This window comes from Solanum dulcamara, chromosome 10 (assembly GCF_947179165.1).
Source record: "Solanum dulcamara chromosome 10, daSolDulc1.2, whole genome shotgun sequence".
NCBI lineage: Eukaryota > Viridiplantae > Streptophyta > Magnoliopsida > Solanales > Solanaceae > Solanum > Solanum dulcamara.
The window spans coordinates 13278145-13297193 of NC_077246.1; the positions used below are offsets into that span (position 1 = coordinate 13278145).

Genomic DNA, 19049 nt, shown 5'->3' on the forward strand with positions numbered 1-19049 from the left:
TGTCTCTCAACAGATTAACAAGAGGAAAAAATAAGAGAGGAGAAGAAGAAAAAAAATAAAAAGAGATAAGTCAAGTTTAGAGTTTCAGAACTTCTAACCTCAAAGAAAGAATGCAAGATTGAAAGTTTTTTCAATCTATTTGTGTATGGAAAGATGAAGAGCCATTCTAGATCTAGAAATGTTTCGAGAGGATCTGAATGTTCTCTAAAAAGATGTGGAGTATATTTGATTGAGAGTGAAGGGTAACGTGTCAATTTGTATTTTTATTCAGGTATTAATTATTCAGGTATAACTTATTCCATCTTCTACTCCGCATAAAATAATATATAGAATGACTAATAACTTATTCATGTATTAGTTATGTGATTTTCTAATTTTCTAACCAAACATAGTATTATTGTGTAGAATTTTATACCTTACACAAAAATGCTACAAAATATGGTAAAGCTTATGCAATATATTAAACCTAAATAAGTCAACGCTTATCCAGTAATCAAACGGCCCCTTAATACATAACTATGTCAAATTGTCTAGTTGACTATGTATCTTGTGTTGTAATATATCTGCAGTCTTTAAGTTTTGTTCAGTGTATATCTTATGTTGTAATGTATCAACGTGAATCATATTCATAGTTATGTTTTGTTAATGCATGATTTGAAGTACGTAATCAAACAAATTTCATCTCACTCCTTAAGGTTTGATACTTCTTACACCAAACAATTCGTGGCCAATGAAATATCTCACTCTAAATACATCGGAATTTTTCCTACAACATGCTTTCATACTCCAAGCACAGTCATCTGAGTAACATTTCAAGACATAGCTGCACCATTTGTTTAACGCAACGTATATCAAATTCTATAAATTTTAAATTTTATTATATGTATCAGATACATATCAACTCACCACGGTGTTATGTATCATCCACCAAAAACAATTACTCTTGGTTTATAAATTACAACATTTTTCAAACAGAATACAATACATAAGTAGAGATGTATCATGCACAATTTTATAGGCATGATACAAAAATACGAATATACTACAAATATCTTAATACATATAATCTGCCACACAATTATATATTAATCTCAAACCAAACATCTTATGCGCAATAATTGTTTGTTTAATGCATCTAGTAAAAATACAATAGTTATCAATTTAAACAAGATATGTAAATACTATTGTATCATGATAAATTTATCTATATAGAAAACACAAATCAAAAAACGATTACACAGCACAATACATGTAATTTCATACCTTTTATTATAGAGCTTTTTACTCTAAAATCAAGGCTATGCTCTATTTTATATTTTTTCCATTACAGTGACAAGTGTTGTTTTATTCTTATACAATTATTTCTCATTCACCTTTGCATTGTTTGTATCAGTTATGTAGTTTGTTACTATCAATTCGGGTAAATAACACGAATCATCATTTTTTGACTCAACCAAAGTAAGATCATGAACATTCTTTTCTGCACCTTCGACACAGACAATGACATCAAGTGTTGCATCAAAGGAATGTATCTCAACAAGTTCTTTATCTGTTGTATTTATGCATAGTTGATACATTGCAAATTCAGACTCATTTTTCTTCACCTCTATGTACAACTTTACTCCCATGTCATTCCAATACTCATTGTAGACAATGTATCAGATTTCTATTTTTTCCTCGATTCATCTATCTCCAATTCTGTTGCTATGGTTGATTTTAGATTTACAAACTAAATATTTTCTTCAACAATGGTTCCATCACTTCTGTATCGTTTATACCTTAATTCAGATTTTCCAATTCCTGAATGTCTTAGCAAAATAGAGATATTCATAATGTATCTTTTCCAAATTTTGAATCAAAATTGAAAGTATGTTGGATGATCTGCTTGAACAATTTTGAATTTTGATTTTTTTGAAGCTACTATACTTTGGAAGGGATTGATTAGTTGTGATAAAAATGCAATTGCGTGTTTTATGAGATTGTAATTTGATTTTTCGTTTTCTTTTTTCCCTTTTTAGCGTAACAGTCAGTAAGGTAATGTATTTTAAGGGATTTTTATAATCTGAAAAAGAGTGGAAATATAATGTATTAGCTTTAAATAGTATGTGATTGGTGTAATTTTTGCTTTATTTTATAATATAAATATAAAAATGACTACATATCTGTGGATTTTTTACGGCATTTATTAGAAGTACATAGACGAACCATTAATTGGTTTCTGTTTATTTCTTTTTCCAATCTTCTTCTTCTTTATATGATATCTCTTTTCCCTTTCCCCATTTGCACATTCCTGAAACTCTGAAGTGAGTGAGTTCTCCACAACGGATGATTGCTTTAATACAAATCCCAAAGGCAAGCGTTTTATTGTTTTATATTGTGTATGATTCTGATGCTTCCTTGCGCTTTTACCTCAATTGCTAGAAAAAGAAATTGATTGATATGATACACCTTTTAGAAAATATTAATTAGTGCAAAAGATTTTACTTTAATCATGTACTTATTGGGATTCATTCACTTGTCTTTTGAGTTTTGTCTCTCTTATGCAAAATTAAAGTTAATTACCTGTGAAACCCCTTTGCCAATATGATTGAGTATAATAAAATTGCCTGCTAATGTGTTTCATGGCATAGAGGGTGGGTGCAACTTCGATTCCATACTTGTTCTTTGTATACCTTGATTTACGTAGATATGTATAGATTCATAGGTCATGAGCAACTGATATTTTTGATTGCGGGAATTCCAAATTATCTTCTTAAGAGGCTAGTTAAAAGGTGGTATGAAGTAGTACTCTTTCATATTTGAGAAGTTACAAATCCATTTTCGACCTTAGGGGGAAAAGTTGAAATTTCCAGACAGATTGTACCATCATTTCACGAGACAGATTGTACCATCAAATCACGTCAGAGATGAGACAAAAAATGAGTGATTTCTTTTTATCTACCTAAGCCTTGTGGGTAGAGTTACTTAGGTGCTTGTGCTAGTCAGAGATGGCGGGTAGCTAGTGGAATAGTCGAGGGGCGAGCAAGTTGAGAAACTGTGTTTGATAGGTCCTCGACTCACTTAATGCATATCAAAATCTGGTATGGAAAGGAAAAACAGTAGTGAAGAGGTCATACTGAAATAAGGGAGAAGAGAATGGTAGAAATAACAAAATACTAGGATAACCGAGGCAAAGGAAACAACGGGTAATAATAAAGTCGATGAAAAAGTTAGTAGGAGAGTAATAATAACAATATTGAAAGGAAAACTAGACAACGTCCGTTTACCTACTAACCTTCTACGTTAATCATCGACCTCCGAATCCTCCTATTTAGGATGATGTCCTAGGTATATTTTTTGTCTAATCACCTCTCCCTATACATTTGCAGTCATCTCTACTTCTTCTCATACCTATCACATCCAACCTCTCACATCTCCACCAGGGACTCTGTGCATCTCTTGTTCACATTGCTCGAACCATCTCAATCTTGTCTCCCTCATCTTGTTCACCAAGAAGGCCAGTTCCATCTTGTCTTGAATATATGTGTTCCTAATCATATCTCCCATTGTATGCCCACACATCTATCTCAACATTCTCATTTATGGTACTTTCATCTTCTGGAATGTGCAAGTTTTTGACCGGCCAACACTTTGCCCATACAACATAATTGGTCTAACAACCACCTTATAAAACTTACCTTTAAGTCTTGGTGGAACATTCTTATCACACAAGTGACAAGACATTGTAGGCGAGCCTCCATTTCATCCACCCCACTGCAATTCGATGAGTAACATCATGATCAATCTCCCTATTTTCTTGGATGATTGACCCAAGATGCTTGAAACTTGTGCATCAATCTTCACTTCCAGATCTGCCACGTGAGTTATGTCACTGAACTTGCACTTCAAGTGTTTACCTGAATCCTTTAGACTCCAAGGTCTGTCTCTGAACCTCTAGCCTATCGTTAACTCTGTTGTGTGTCTAGTCAATCAATATTGTGGCATCTGCAAAATAGCATACACCTTGGCACCTTCCCTTGGCCTGAACTATACTGTTAAAAAGAATACATTTGTTCTAATTAGGCTATTAGTATACCATTCACTAGTATATTGTACAAGAGAGACAACATGCACTTTTGTAACTTTTGGATATCAACAGTGGTTTTATGCTGTAAACAAACCTCACTTCATTAGTCCTCCATGTGAGTCTGTTCTTGATAACCTGATTGAGGTCACAATCTTTAATATGGTGAAATTTGTTTGCAATTCTTTTACTTTATGGTATTCTTTTTATGTACCTAGAGTAGTGTTTGAATATGATTTTTGCGAGCTGTTCCCAAACTTGTATAGATTCTACTCTGCTGCACCCTCTTTACGGTGCTATATATGTGGTAAGTAGATTCATTAAAACAATCATGCCTGTTAAATGTAGCGTTTTGTGAGCCCTTCTTTACAACATAATCTTTCAACAAATGGTGATGGCTGTTTGGAAGTTAACTTTCCTTCCTCTGATGTTTGCAGCGCTTAGAGTGTACAGAGTGACCCTAAAAGAGATCCTAGTTTGTAATGGCCCAGTCTGGTAGAAAAACTGAAAATATTGGCATAAATTGGGAACGAGCATTTGATCTTTATTTAAATGCAATTGCATGTGACAATGAGCTTTTATGGGTCCAAGCTACAACTAAGCTTGCCAAATTGTCGAAACACGCGCCTGAGAATCTATTAGCACGCGCGATCCCTGTCCTTGTAGATCTTCTTGGAAGGATCCCTTCCACTGATCTGAGTCCTTCAATTCAGGAAGCCGCTGCTCACTGCTTGAAATGTGTTGCTTGTCAAGGGGAAGGAAGATTGGCTGAACTTATCGGTGAATCAGGTGCCATCCCTTCTCTTTTGAGTTTATTATTGCATACTGATGGGAGTTTGCGAAGGGTTTTATTGAAATGCCTTAGAAATAGTGTCGCGTTTGCTGCTCATAACCGTGAGATTGTAGTTAGACATGGTGGGCTGGAAATGATTCTCAATTTGTTGAATACTTACTCAGATGATCTAAAGCGCTACTTGCTAGAAATTCTCAGTGCATTGGCTCTTTTGAGAGAAGTTAGGAGGACCATTTTGATTTCCGGGAGTGTTAATTTTCTTGTTGAATCTGCTAGATGTGGCAGCATGGTATCTAGATGTAGAGCTGCTCAGGCAATTGGGTTGCTTGGATTGGTTAAGAGAGCAAGGCGCACACTTGTTGACTCGGGCACATTTTCTGTGCTTTTGGAACTGCTTCAGGTTGGGGATACTTCAACTAAAGTCGTAGCTGCTAATGCACTTGGTGTGATCTCATCTCATGTTGATTACATTAGACCACTTGCTAATGCTGGAGCGATTCCTTTTTACGCCGACCTTCTGCAAGGAACTGACCACATGGGTAAGGAGATTGCAGAGGATGTCTTTTGCATTCTAGCAGTGGTAGAAGAGAATGCTGTAGCAATTGTTGAACACTTGGTTAGAATCCTAAGAGGAGCTAGTGCCGAAGCTAAAGCTGCAGCTGCTGATGTATTGTGGGATCTCGCAGGTTACAAGCATTTGCCATCAGTTGTGCGAAATTCAGGTGCAATTCCTATTCTTGTTCAGCTGTTGGAAGACCAAAACATTGATGTCAGGGAGAAGGTTTCTGGAGCTATCGCCCAGTTGAGTTACAATGAAGCAGATAGAGCTGCTCTTGCAAATTCTGGAGCTATTCCGCAATTAGTAGATATGTTGCAGGATGAGTCTGAGGAAATGAGAGATAATGCTGCAGAAGCTCTTGTCAATTTCTCAGAGGACCCATCACTAGGTGACAGAATATCAGATGTTTTAAATAGTCCTTCGTTCCAGAATATGCAAGAAAGACTGACGCAAATTCGTGCTTCAGATGCTTATTTGGCTGCATCTCTTAGACATATGAGCACTGAGCAATCAACTATGGACCCTGCTTCTCTTATCTGACTTCTGATTCTGTCTTGTATGTTAGAACTTAGAATTATCTTTTTAAAAGCATTATATGATTCTTCCCTTCTCTGGAACTTGTTCGAATGACTCAAGTAATGGTGAATAGTATTGATAAGAAGTTAAAATATCACAGTTAATGATAAATTATCATGAAATTTAAAGAAGGTACTGTTGATAATGAACACAACTAATTGGGGTTGTTTCTTCTACATAACAAATATATGCTTTAAATACATTCCATCATCACGTCTATTTTGAATGCAGCTCAGTTCTCTGACTTTCTTCTTCACTTGATTTCATCGACAAGTTCCAGGCTGGCGTGGCCGACCTTCTTCCTCAATAAGCTGGTAATGCCTGCTGCATCTACAGCCTCTCCTATTATTACCACTTTATCTTTCTTCTCCCCTTCTAATGCCACTGAGTTGACTCCTACATAAAGCAAAGAGCATGAGCAAAATGAAAGTGGGAAATCAATCAACAGAAGCAAGGTTAATGTTATAGGAAATTTTCAGTACCAGTTGACATAGCAGCAATCATCAAGGCTTTTGATTGACATTTCTTGCACTTATGCTGTACTCTTATGACAATTTTTTGCTGCAGTATTGCATGGAAACTGTCTGAGCTTAACTAAAATTGCATAGTTGTTGGAAAAGAAAAATAAATTTAACTTAAGAGTCTTACCTTCATTGCTTAATAGTAGAAACAGAACTAAGTTTTGGTATTTGCTAGTTTCTCAAAGAAGTGGACACAATGGACAAGTAATGACAAAGAAGCTATATCACATGAGTAGTATAATATAGATCTCTGCCTTTGCAACACTTTGGAGAGAGAGAATGTAAGAAATATTCTGATCACTTTTACTTATTCAGTATTTCAAAAATAAATTATCACTTTTAAGATATTAAGAAAAAATATTTTTTTTCTGTTTTGCCTTCAACATTAGTTATTTATTCTCCCCAAATTATTTTCAAGATCTAAGATTATACATCAATTAATATGGATATTGTGATAAAATATGCATATTAATTATTGTTTTTAAGAGGCGTGCAAAATCTAAAGTGGACAAGTAAAAATAAACGGGAGAGTATTTCTAAATAAAATAAATGGAACTGAAATTTGCCTATGAAGGTTTGGGCATGTTCAGCTTTGCGTGTATTGAATTCATTTTGCAAGGACAGGCTGTCTGATTGACTTTGCCTTATTAATGGCATAATCATTCTCTTGTGGTCTTTGGTTCTTCCTAAGTAGTTTATGGTTAAAAAGCAGAGTACACAAAATAAATGAAATCTAAATGGACAGATAGCATATATTGTAACTTGTACTGTTACAAGGGGTTTTATCATTAAGGGGAAGATGGTGTGCTTAGATATCAAAGCTGATTGTGTGTTTCCGATGTTGATGGCTTGAAGAAAATAATATTGTCCGAAGCTCATAGTTCGCGGAATTCTATTTATTTGGGTTCCACAAATATGTATCGAAATTTGAGGGAACTGTGTTGGTAGAATGGCATGAATAAGGATATTGCGGACTTGTGGTTAAATATCTTAATTGTCAACAAGTGAAGGTTAAGCATAAAAAACTGGGAGGTTTAGCTTAAGACATAGATATTCCTACTTGGAAGTGGGAGAACTTGAATATGGACTTCATTAAAGGTTTGCCTCGTACCCGTAGGCAACATGATTCGATTTGGGTGGTTTTTGACCGAAAATTTAAACTTTTATTTTGACATTTAACACTTCATTTGAATGGTTGTTATATATTGTTTCATAATGTATTGTATTTTGTTGTACTATATTATTTTAATAAATATAATGTTTGAATAGATTATATTGTTTTCTGTCATTATAAAATGTCATACACAATAAGCTCCTATTAAATTTAAAGAGTTATCTAGATATTTGGCCTAGAATATATGAACTCATAGTAATCAAGATTTGATATTGCAGTAACAAGATAAACGTTACCTTCAGTAGAGAAGGTTGGCTGACAAAATTATAAAAGACAGGGTATCATATTATAAGTCAACTTTTAAAAAGTTAAAAGAAAATATTGTTAGTCAACTATACAATAATAAAGTCAGCTATCAAAATTATGCTCCAATATTTTAAAGACATGCACTAGTGTTACTAAGACAAAGAGAGAGGGCAAGTAAACGAGTTATTTGTATAACCACCACCTCCCTCTTTTCCAAATTAAATAAAGAAAAAAACTGAAATATGTCATCGAACTTTAAGAAAAAACTCATTTATGTCATTTGTTAAAAGTTTGGATCATTTATGTCATTTTTGTTTAAGAAAAGACTCATTCATGTCATTATTTATAAACTAAAAATATTTTTCATTTTTCAAAACTATTTTGTACACGTGGTCAATTATGATTCGACCACATCATTAACTAAATTATTTTTAAAATGGAAAAGGTTCAAATATAATATTGAACTTTGAGAAAAGACTCATTTATACCATCCGTTAAAAGTTTGACTCATCATTGTCATTTTAATTGACAAATGATGGTATGGATGAGCCTTTTCTCAAATAAAAATGGCATAAATGAGCCAAATTTTTAATAGCATAGATGAGTATTTTCTCAAAGTTCGATGACATATTAGGAATTACGATAATAGTGTATAAACATTCAAACTAATATTAATATGTATAAAAAGTATTTCATTTGTCTTAATTTATGTGCACAATGCAAATTCTGATTTTTTTTTAATTTTTAATTACGAATTTGGACATGAAAATTTTAAGTTTTCTAATATAAAATTTATATATTTGAAAACCACATAAAAGTACTATAAGTCATAATAAATGACACTAAAAAATATTTAAAGGAAATTAAAAACGATCAAAAGAAAAATTTATTTAAATCTCGAAATTCAAAAAATATCACATAAATTAAAATAAAAATAATATATATATATTCTCGATGAATAATAGAACTACCATATTATATTGTATTACTACTATATATAAGAGGCTACAAACAGGCTGCTATTAATACTATAAATCGTAATAATTAACAACTTAAAAATTTAAATGATATAAAATATTTGACTGACTCTCAAAATTTACTAGCGTCATATAAATTGAAATAGAAAAGGTAACATATTTTATTTGAAAATGACAAAAAATATATATATTATAAATCACAATAATTGATAACTTAAAATATTTAAAAGACATATAAAATTTGATTGACTCTCGAAATTCTATCTGTGCCACATATATTGAGACAAAAGGAGTAACATATATTATCTAAAATATTATAAAAGTACTATAAATCACAATAATTAATAACATAAAATACTTACAAATCATAAAAAAAGACTTAATAGACTCTCCAAATTTAATTTGTGTCACATAAATTAAAACAAAGTGAGCAACATATATTGACCCCGTGCTTGCGCGGCCTCCAATGTCTAGTTATACAATAAGATATATTACCTCCGTTTCTATTTACTTGTCAAATATTTCCTAATTGATTTCCCTTTTTACTTGTAAATTTTGACAAATCAAGAAAGAATAATTTTTTCCTTTCTATTATACCCTTAATTTATTAACCTTGAGTTAATGTCTTTGAAAAATGTAGTGAGTAAATATGTTTAAAATTATAATAATTAATAGGGGTAAAATAATAAACTTATTATATCAATCATTATTTTTTTAATATATGTCAAATTAAAATTTGACAAATAAAAAGAAACGAAGGGAGTAATAGACCGGAAATAACTAAGATAGGGTAAACACCTAAAAGTATGGTGGATGACGTGGTACCTACGTGTGAATTTTTAAGTATGAATACGTCAAATGGTTTGCTTTATGTGATTTTCCCTATTTTCTAATTTAAATTTCAAACTTCTTTTATATATATATATATATATGTTGTTATTTTTAGTTTTGGGTGAACACATGTTAGCACATGCTTTACAAGAAATTTCCACGCTTTCAAGAATTAAAAAATATAGTAAGATGTATCCTTAAACAAGAATTTTCCCCACATGATTAGACGTAAATGTTCCATCTATCGTTTGAAATCAAAATTCAATTGAATGCTTTTGCTAATAAGTATTAAAAATATTATAATAATTTCCACTCTTTTTTTCAGCTTAATGGTTCATTTTCCATTTTAACTTGAACTATTCCCAAAGACAAAGATATTTACTTTATGACGATACTTAATGACAGTCTAGAGACACTTAAAAATTGATTATGACTAACATCATGTAACATTTCTAATGTGAAAATCAAATATAAGAAGAATATTAACATATTACAATATTTGATTTTAAAGTTTTAGAGCTTGATCTTAAATCTGAATTTTGAACTATTTGCCATGAGCACTTGACTAATAATAATAATTTGGATTTGCTCGCCATGAAGAATTAATTCAAGTTCGCATTGAACTTGATTTTGGGATTGTTCGATTCAACAACATACTTAGTAAAATCTCACAAATGAAATCTGAAGAGAGTAAAATGTACGTAAACTTATCACGACTTTGTGAAAGTAGAGAGATTGTTTTTCGAAGACCCTCAAATTGAGTACATTAATCAGAGTAAATATGACAAGAAAAAATGACAAACACGAAAATATAGCAACTACTATGAAAACAGTAACAACAACAAAATATTGCAATAACTGCAATATCAAAAAAAAATAGATGGTGGTAGAAAGCATAGGCAAGACACTACAAGAATAAGGTTACTTCTACAATAGACACCACTAAGCTTAAACCCTGGGGAAGAAAGAGAATACTCCATTACCTAATAACCTTTGACCTTAATACACGACCTCCGCACCCTCTTATCTAATGTTATGTCCTGAGTAAGCTAGAGTTATGTCATATTCTATCTAATAACCTCTCTCCATCACTTTTTCAGCCTACCTCGACCTATCCTCGCACCCATTATATCCAACCTCTCGCACCTCCTCACTAGAGTGTCTATGCATCTCCTCTTCACATGTCCAAACCATCTCAGTCTCGCTTCCCTCATCTTGTCACCATTGAGGTCAATCCCACCTTAGCTTAGACATTCGCATTCCTAATCTTATTGCTCCTAATATGCTACACATCTATCTCAGCGTCCCCATTTCCGCAACATGTACCTTTTGAACATGATTCTTGATTGGTCAACACCCCGTCCCATACAATAGAATTAGTCTAACCACCACTCTGTAGAATATACCATTAACCTTAGGTGGTACATTTTGTCACAAAAAACTCTGAAGGCAATCCTCCACTTCAACCACGCCTCACTAATAAGAAGTGTGACATCTTCGTCGATGTCCTCACTTCCTTGAATTATACCCCACATACTTGAAACTCTCTTGGGGATAGGTTGTGAGTCAGCTTCACTTCCATGTCTGTCTCATGACTTGCATCACTGAATTTGTACTCCAAATATTTTGTTTTGGTTCTTCTCATTCTGAAGCCTTTAAATTCCAAAGTTTGTCTCCATTGCTCTAACCTAGAATTAACTCCACTGCTCGTCTCATCAATTAGTAGTTCTATGTCATTACAAATAGCATACACTATGACACTTCATCTTGAATAGACTGAATAAATTCATTCATCACCAAGGCAAACAAGAATAGGCTAAGTGTTGATCCTGGTGCAACCCCATCTCCATAGGAAAATGATTCGACTCTCCTCCCACCATTCTAACCCAAATTTTGACTCCATCAACATATTATTCATCGCCCTAATGTAAGCCACCGGTATATCTCTAGCCTCCAGACATTTTTAGTGGACTTTCCTCAAATTTTTGTTGTAGTCCTCTTCAAGGTCAATGAACACTATATGTAAATCCCTCTTTCTTTCCCTATATTTCTCCGCTAGTCCCTCACAAGATGGATGGCTTCAGTAGTAGAACACCTCGATATGAATCCGAACTTGTTCTCAAAAATGGACACACCCCTCGTCATCCTCATCTCCCCCAAACTTTCATAGTGTGGCTTAGAAACTTGATATCCCTTTAATTATTATAATTTTGAATATCACCCTTGTTCTTTACAAAAGAACTATCATACTCCACCTCCATTCTTAGGGTATTTTTGTTGTCGTGAAAATAGCATTAAACAACCTAGTTAACCACTCCATACCCGCCTTGTCAACACTCTTCCAAAACTTCACTGAAATCTCATCTGGTTCGGTCGGTTTTTCCCTGTTCATCCTACCAATAACATGCTTAACCTCCTCAATCTTAAAACACCTGCAATACCCAAAATTTCAATATCTCTCAGACTGCTCCAAATCGCCCAACACACTGGCTCTGCCCTCTTCTTCATTCAAGAGCCTATGGAAGTATGTTGCCATCCTCCACCAACACATTGCAGCTTCTTCATCCTTATTTGATTAAAGGCTTGATAATTTGGCAGTGATATAATTATATCAAAAGCCACGAAAACTTGGATGTTCATCATCAATACTATTTTGCGTTTACTATTCCCCTTTAACAAATGCCTTTCAAAATGGAGTTATAATTTGATTTAGATGCTTGAACCTTCATAGAGAAAGATCTTAAAGGTTTTGCTTTCTCTAAGTTATCTTGTAGCTTTTAACGTGATTTTTTGGTTTTATAAAGGACCCTATATTAAATTGCAGAAGATGGAAAGATGCATAGTGTAGGTATATGTGCTTGTTGACAATGAACATTTTCCTAGATGAAGATTGAAGGGTTCAAGCATGACTTGAAGGTGCAACATTGTCACCTCATGATTTGCAGCAACACCATACATACTACACATGTAAAAGAGTCGGAATACAGACCAATAATTGCCTGTTGCACAGTACACTAAAATTATCTCAAATGTGTTAACAGCTAGAATGAAGAATATTATGCCACATGTTATCAATGACACACGGGCAATGTTCATTTCAGGAAGGTGACCACATAATAATGGCTCATGAACTGGTGAAAAGCTACTCCAGAAGAAATATTTCTCCCAGCATTATGATGAAAGTGGACCTCCAAAAATCCCTATGATTCAGTTGAATAGGTTTTCATTGAATAAGTTTTGACAGATCGTTAAAGGATTGAGGCAAGGGGACCCTATTTATCCTTATCTCTTTGCCATAGCAATGAAGCATTTGAGCAGATTACTCAATGAACTGGGAACCAAGCAATACAAATTTCATCCAAAATGTGCCAAAGTTTAACTAACCCATCTTTCTTTTGCAGATGGTCTTTTGTATATGCCAGATGTGATAGAGTCTCTATACAACTGCTTTATGACAAGTTTGATATGTTTTCTAAAGCATCTGCCCTCCAAGCAAATTTAACTAAAAGCAATATCTACTTTGGTGCTGCGGTCAATGATGAACGAGAGCATATTATTCAACAGCTTGGTATCCCACATAGTGAGTTACCATTCAAATACTTAGGCATCCCTCTTGCTACAAAGAAACTGAGTATACTGCAGTGGCAACCTTCAATAGAGAAAATAGTAGCAAGAATTTCCTCTTGGATGACCAAAAAGCTATCCTATGCCGGGAGAGTGCAATTGGTGAAAACAGTGGTGTTTGGGATCCAATCCTATTGGGCGATAATCTTCTTGTACCTGCTAAAGTGATCACGACTATTTAAGCCTGTTGTAGTCTTGCAGAAGTTATATCTGGTCAGGTACCAATGAAATCACCAAAAGGGCAATGGTTTCACGGAGTAAAATGTGCTTACCAAAAAGCTGCTGGAGGACTCCATATTTTTTTATCTTAAGATTTGAAACAAGGCTGCAGTGAAAAGTAAATTGGGATTTGGCCAATAAGCTGGACAAATTATGGTGAAAGACAGACAGTGGGAAGATATTTCTATACTAGAACAAGCTAGATGCAAGAGTCACCCTATAACACATCCAGGAGAGCCCAACAGAATGAAAGAACATAATCAATTTTATATATCTACAACTGATAGGCAACCACCACAAAGTTCCCTGGAAACACTTGATGTTCACAAATGAGGCTAGTAGGGCTAGGCCAAAAGCTACATTTACTCTCTGGGTCTATCTACACGGCCACCTGAATACTACTGACAGATTAGCCAAATGAAATGTTAATGTGAATCTGGAATGATGTATAGCAATGCATGGAACTAGTGAGCATTTGTTCTTGCCTTGTACCTATGCTAGGAGACTGCTGCAGCGGCTGAACAGACCAACAACTATGCCAACAGGCAGCACCAGCTACGACAATGGATATGTAAGCAGACAAAAGACAAATCTACTTCAGCTCATATACTAAAGATGGTCTACACAGAATATCTTCATAACATTTGGGCTGAAAGCAACTCAAGAGTCTTTGAGCAGAAAGAGAGAGATCCAAATAGCCTGGCCAGTGAAATAGCATGCACTTGCAATGTTGGAGCTTCAAAGAAACTTTTAGAGTTGTGTTCCAAAAGCTATCATTTTGATCATGTTGTTTCATTTCTTTAGATAGCTGAATGAGTATTGATGTTTAGGTGATTCTGATTTTTAACTACAAGCTGGGTTGTAACTTAGCTGTGGTGCTTACCAATCCTAACTTGGTGGTTAATGGCTTAATGCAAATGATAAGTTACCAAAAAAAGAAAGAATCAATCTCTTCCTTTAACACTATTCTGTTGGGCACTAAGAAGGATATCTAAAGATAGACTGAAACTCAAAGCATATAACCCTAAATAAGTAAACCTCACATGGCTCATGAGAAAAGTTGTGGTACTCTGCGATAAATCAAATGATTCAGGAGTTGGTCATGACTTAAATGACAGAAGGAACAGACTGAATTTTTTGGTTAATTTAAGTGCTTTCCATATCATTTCCCCTCAAAAAGGAGAAAGTCTTCAGGTCCTGTCGAGAACCTGCACACACTCATTAAAAAAAAAGATTATCTGAGGAAGCCAAGTTAAAATGTAGTATTCTCCTCTCTATTCGTCAAAGCTACTAAAATGCAAATACTACCTCCGTACACATTAAAAGTTAATTCATCCTAACAAAACTGGCATAGTGAGGCATGCTCTGTTCAAATGACATTCCTTTAGTAGGTACGTCGAGGATTTCAACTTCCAAATTTGAGACAAAACCAGCACATCCATTTCTCTGCCACAGAGTGCTAAATGGCAATGTTCTTTCTCTACAGAAGGAACCTACAGTCTTTCACGATGCTCAAGGGATATTTTGGAAGTTTGATTCGGGGAAGGAAGTGAACATCTTCCAAAGAGGATTTCCCTATCTACATCTGTCAAGACAAGCTTAACTCTACCAAAAATAACAAAAACATATTGCTGATATATTAGTTCTTTCTTTCCAAATGTGAATAGCATATTTCTTGATAAAAAGAAATTGACATGAAGAAAATTGAGGAAAGTATGGGTATAAACAAGCTTCCGTTGGAGATTCACTAGTAAAATTACCACCTTAGCAAAATTAGCAAAGACAAAAAACTTTTCCAGTTTATCAAATTAGGTGAATTCTTGAATACTTGATCAACTGATGGGCAGCGCAAAATTGACATCAACAAACAGGAGAAATAATTTCCAGAAAATATGTTAGTTCCTGCAATTCATGTTCACTTCAAGTGCCAAGATTGGGTGCTGGTGTTGCTACAGGAGGGCCGTGAGATTATCTCCATTCTCCACAGGCTGTGCACTGATCCAACTTCAGACTGTTATCCAGGGTACAAAATTTGCATGACCATATACTATTTCTGTCATCCACATCTTTGGGCTTTTGAGTTTGGCAAACTTTGCACACAGGAGCTAATGGCTGCACATAATGTTGGTGAAGAAAAAAGAGGAAGTCAACTCCAAGAAGTGGAAGAAGATTTTAGAAACTAATAGAAACCAACAGAAAAGGTAAAAACTGAAGTGGAAAAAACACAATTATTAGTTATATTCTGCTAATAAACAGGAGAAATTAGACACAATAAGAATTTCACAAACTTACAACCATTAAACAACAATAATTGAAAAGAAGAAGAAGCCAACAATGATCAAGCTTTTCCACTTTAATGCACGTTGGTTAGAATATCAGATGAATACCAAAGGGCCTGGAAATGGGTCTAGCACACACTAATCAGGTCACCAACACAACCTGACATCTACAACGAAATACTTATTAGTTTGACACTTCAAAAATATTATATCAGCAGTGATATAATCATAATGCCTCTACCACATATTCAGCATAAAAAGTCTCAGAGAGTAGAAGTCTCCTAACATACCAGAACTCACGCTTTTGTTGATTTTAAGTACTCTAGCTTTTAACTATGACCTTAACTGTAAACCTATGACTATTGTGCTAGGAGCTTGTGCAAGAAAGCTACAGTAAAAGCATAATATGTCTACACAATTTACAGAAGTGCAAATTCATCTAGCAAAAACAAGTCAATGCTTATCGAGAGAGAAAATAAACTTAGAGAAAAATGCTCAGATTAAACTAAAAAAGGGAAAAACATACTGGGTTTAACAGCGTGCACATTAAACACTCCCACATCATTGTTTCCTTGGGACTGTGTAAGTCATCATGGCTATGCATTGATGTACAACTCGAGGCATTGTCACTTAAATCAACAAAGGACACTGGATAACCTCTGGATGGCACAGTATGAGAGTTCCCTGCTGCCTGACCAACTCTGTGAGAAATTTCTTTATCATGGTTAGACAGGGCCTTAGATACTGGCTTAGTCACAGTATGGCCATGCAAGGACCTTGAGGATGATACAGAATTCGATTCTCGACTTCTTTTTCGAGATGTTACCTTGGAAGACTGTGCATCAAACCCATTAGAAAGCTTGGATCTATCAGAAGTATGCCCTAGTGGTAACGGCTCGGGCAATGAATCAGAAGTTTCATCTAAGTCAGATAAGTCACACGATTCAGAACCACACCAAATATTATCCTGTAACCTCCTTTCTGCAGCCATTGCTGCAGCTTGAATTGGAGCAAGTGCAGACTTGATAGAATGGTCACCACCCAGGCGTCTAGGCCCAGATGGTAGCAAGGATTTAAGACGTGCTCGATTTTCAGCAGCAGCTGCAGCAGTTTGGCGGAGAGACGACATGGATGGCTGTGGGTGACGGCCTCCTAATTGCCTTCCATGGAGATCAAACCCTTCTCCTGTGCCACTTATCCCTTTAGTTATCAAATCTTCACATTCCTATCCAAAAAGAGGACCATAAATTTTCATGGAAGCAAAAGCCAAAAGTACACAAAAAGAACAAAGAAAGCAGCATAAGTTTTATGCTTTATTGGTTCAACATAAAACATGCATCTTTTTTCCTTGAAGCTGTACCTAGTAATAAATGGCAGAAACCTTCAATCATCATGGCTTCAATTTCCGGGGTTCAAGAGCAATGTCTGACATTGATGCTTCTTCTACATTATGTCATGTTGAACTAGATTTAGACATCTCAAGTTTAATGATGTGTTTTCCATTTTTCTCTTAGGAGTCGTTTGGTGTAAGGGATAAACATAAATAGTCCTAGGATAGAAAAACAGTCCAGGGATAAAATTTTGGTGTCTTGTTTGGTTGACAAGTTTGGGATAATTTATCCCACCATTTATACCATAGTGATGAGATAAGCTATCTCATATACATGGTGGGATAAGTTATCTCACCTTATCCCAAGATAGCTAATCCCAAGATAATTAATCCTGGGATAACTTGTTCCCAAACAAATGACCCCTTATAGTTATAATGCTCACTGTTCTTGTGATGATATTACTAAATAAAGAATAAGTTAGTTTAATATATTATAGAACATCAATTCGTATTGTATCCATATGATTAAAAAATAATCTTAGCACTAAATTGAAATCTTCAAAACAAAGGCTAAGTGACTAATTTAACTTGTAATAGTAGACCGTCATTCTAAACTATAGAAAGGGAGATATCAACTCTATTTTCCATGAAAATTTAAAATGTTGGGCATAAATAAACTCCCGATCCAACCATGCTTATTATGCAATTTACCTTTCTAAGTTCATCCCATAGTTTGTAGAAACCGGCATTGTGCGGACCATGAGCATTATGGCAAAGTTCATGAAGCATGGTATCCAGAACTTCATTATAAGGGTAAAATTCCTCATCATTGTTCGGTCTTCGAAGCCTCAACTTTACATGTATCCCAGCTCCTACATTCAACCCCAAAAGCGCTGGTCTTTTTGGGCTGCAAACATTCACAATTTTAATTTTTTAAATCATTTTCTCAATCGATAAAATACAAGAGTAAAAAGTGATAATTACCAGAATTCAGAGAGAAGTTTAACTCTCCAATTATGTTTACGCATGATGGGCTGAACCTGTTTAGCAATTTTCTCAAGAATCTTGTTGGCTTCTTCATGTTTGGGCTTACGCTTCAGTGCTTTGATTTCCCATACCTTATTAAGATCGCCCAAATTCATTCTTCTAAAACCAAACCCTAGATTCTGATAGAGAAGGGCAATATCTCAGGAAATCAAAATAATTGAAAGAAGCAATCTCTGTTGAGAAATTGAAATCATAATTTAATGGAAAACGATGAGACGCCGCCAAGGATTCAAAAATTCAATGTTTGCTCCGTTTTGATATTGGCGGGGGTTTAAAGATTTGAGGTGTTATTCTAAGATTCAAATTAAAATTGGTTGGTCAAATAGTATTAAATAAAAGGAGAATTTGATTCAAGTGATTTAAAATATTTAAGATGTATATTAATATTTTAAGGAAAAAGAGCTATATTTGTCTTTACTCTTACAAATAAGTTATATTTGTCCTTTTGTAACACTCCGTGTCATTCTAATGTAGATCAAGTTGGAGAACCAAGAGAGAATCTATCAATGCCCACAAGTGGTACCCACAATCCGTAGGAGTACCTACAAGTCATAGGTGGCCATTCGTAGGTCACCCTTACACTAAACAAATTCCAGAGTTTCAAGTCAATTCCTACGAGTGGGTCTTTACGACCCGTAGAAGTAGGTATGACCGTAGACAAAGCTTGTAGGTGGAGATTAGAGAGTTTGAATTCTTGGTATGCAGGACGAATTGCTAGGACGACCCGACGAGTACTCTACGACCCGTAGAAGATGATCGTAGAACCTCTTGACACTTAGTCAAAAATTCAGTGGTCAAGGATCCCTCCTA

At 34.7% G+C, this 19049-nt stretch overlaps 3 protein-coding genes across 3 annotated transcripts; 1 reads left to right on the forward strand and 2 right to left on the reverse strand.

Annotated features, from left to right (window-relative positions):
* The first annotated feature begins 2202 nt into the window (after positions 1-2202).
* On the forward strand, positions 2203-6124 carry LOC129871508 (U-box domain-containing protein 4). The gene is made up of 2 exons (XM_055946439.1): positions 2203-2352; positions 4501-6124. Exon 2 carries the CDS (start codon positions 4546-4548, stop codon positions 5953-5955), a length of 1410 nt encoding a protein of 469 aa, XP_055802414.1. The 5' UTR covers positions 2203-2352; positions 4501-4545; the 3' UTR covers positions 5956-6124.
* LOC129871509 (heavy metal-associated isoprenylated plant protein 47-like) lies at positions 6108-6712 on the reverse strand. The gene is made up of 3 exons (XM_055946440.1): positions 6640-6712; positions 6474-6552; positions 6108-6387 (listed from the first exon to the last, which is right to left on the reverse strand). The coding sequence occupies exons 1-3, from the start codon at positions 6643-6645 to the stop codon at positions 6245-6247; spliced, it is 228 nt and encodes a 75-aa protein (XP_055802415.1). The 5' UTR covers positions 6646-6712; the 3' UTR covers positions 6108-6244.
* An 8428-nt stretch (positions 6713-15140) lies between these two features.
* On the reverse strand, positions 15141-18523 carry LOC129870528 (DNA-dependent metalloprotease WSS1). Its single transcript, XM_055945340.1, has 4 exons — positions 18177-18523; positions 17904-18099; positions 16389-17087; positions 15141-15695 (listed from the first exon to the last, which is right to left on the reverse strand). Exons 1-4 carry the CDS (start codon positions 18332-18334, stop codon positions 15552-15554), a joined length of 1197 nt encoding a protein of 398 aa, XP_055801315.1. The 5' UTR covers positions 18335-18523; the 3' UTR covers positions 15141-15551.
* Positions 18524-19049: the final 526 nt, after the last annotated feature.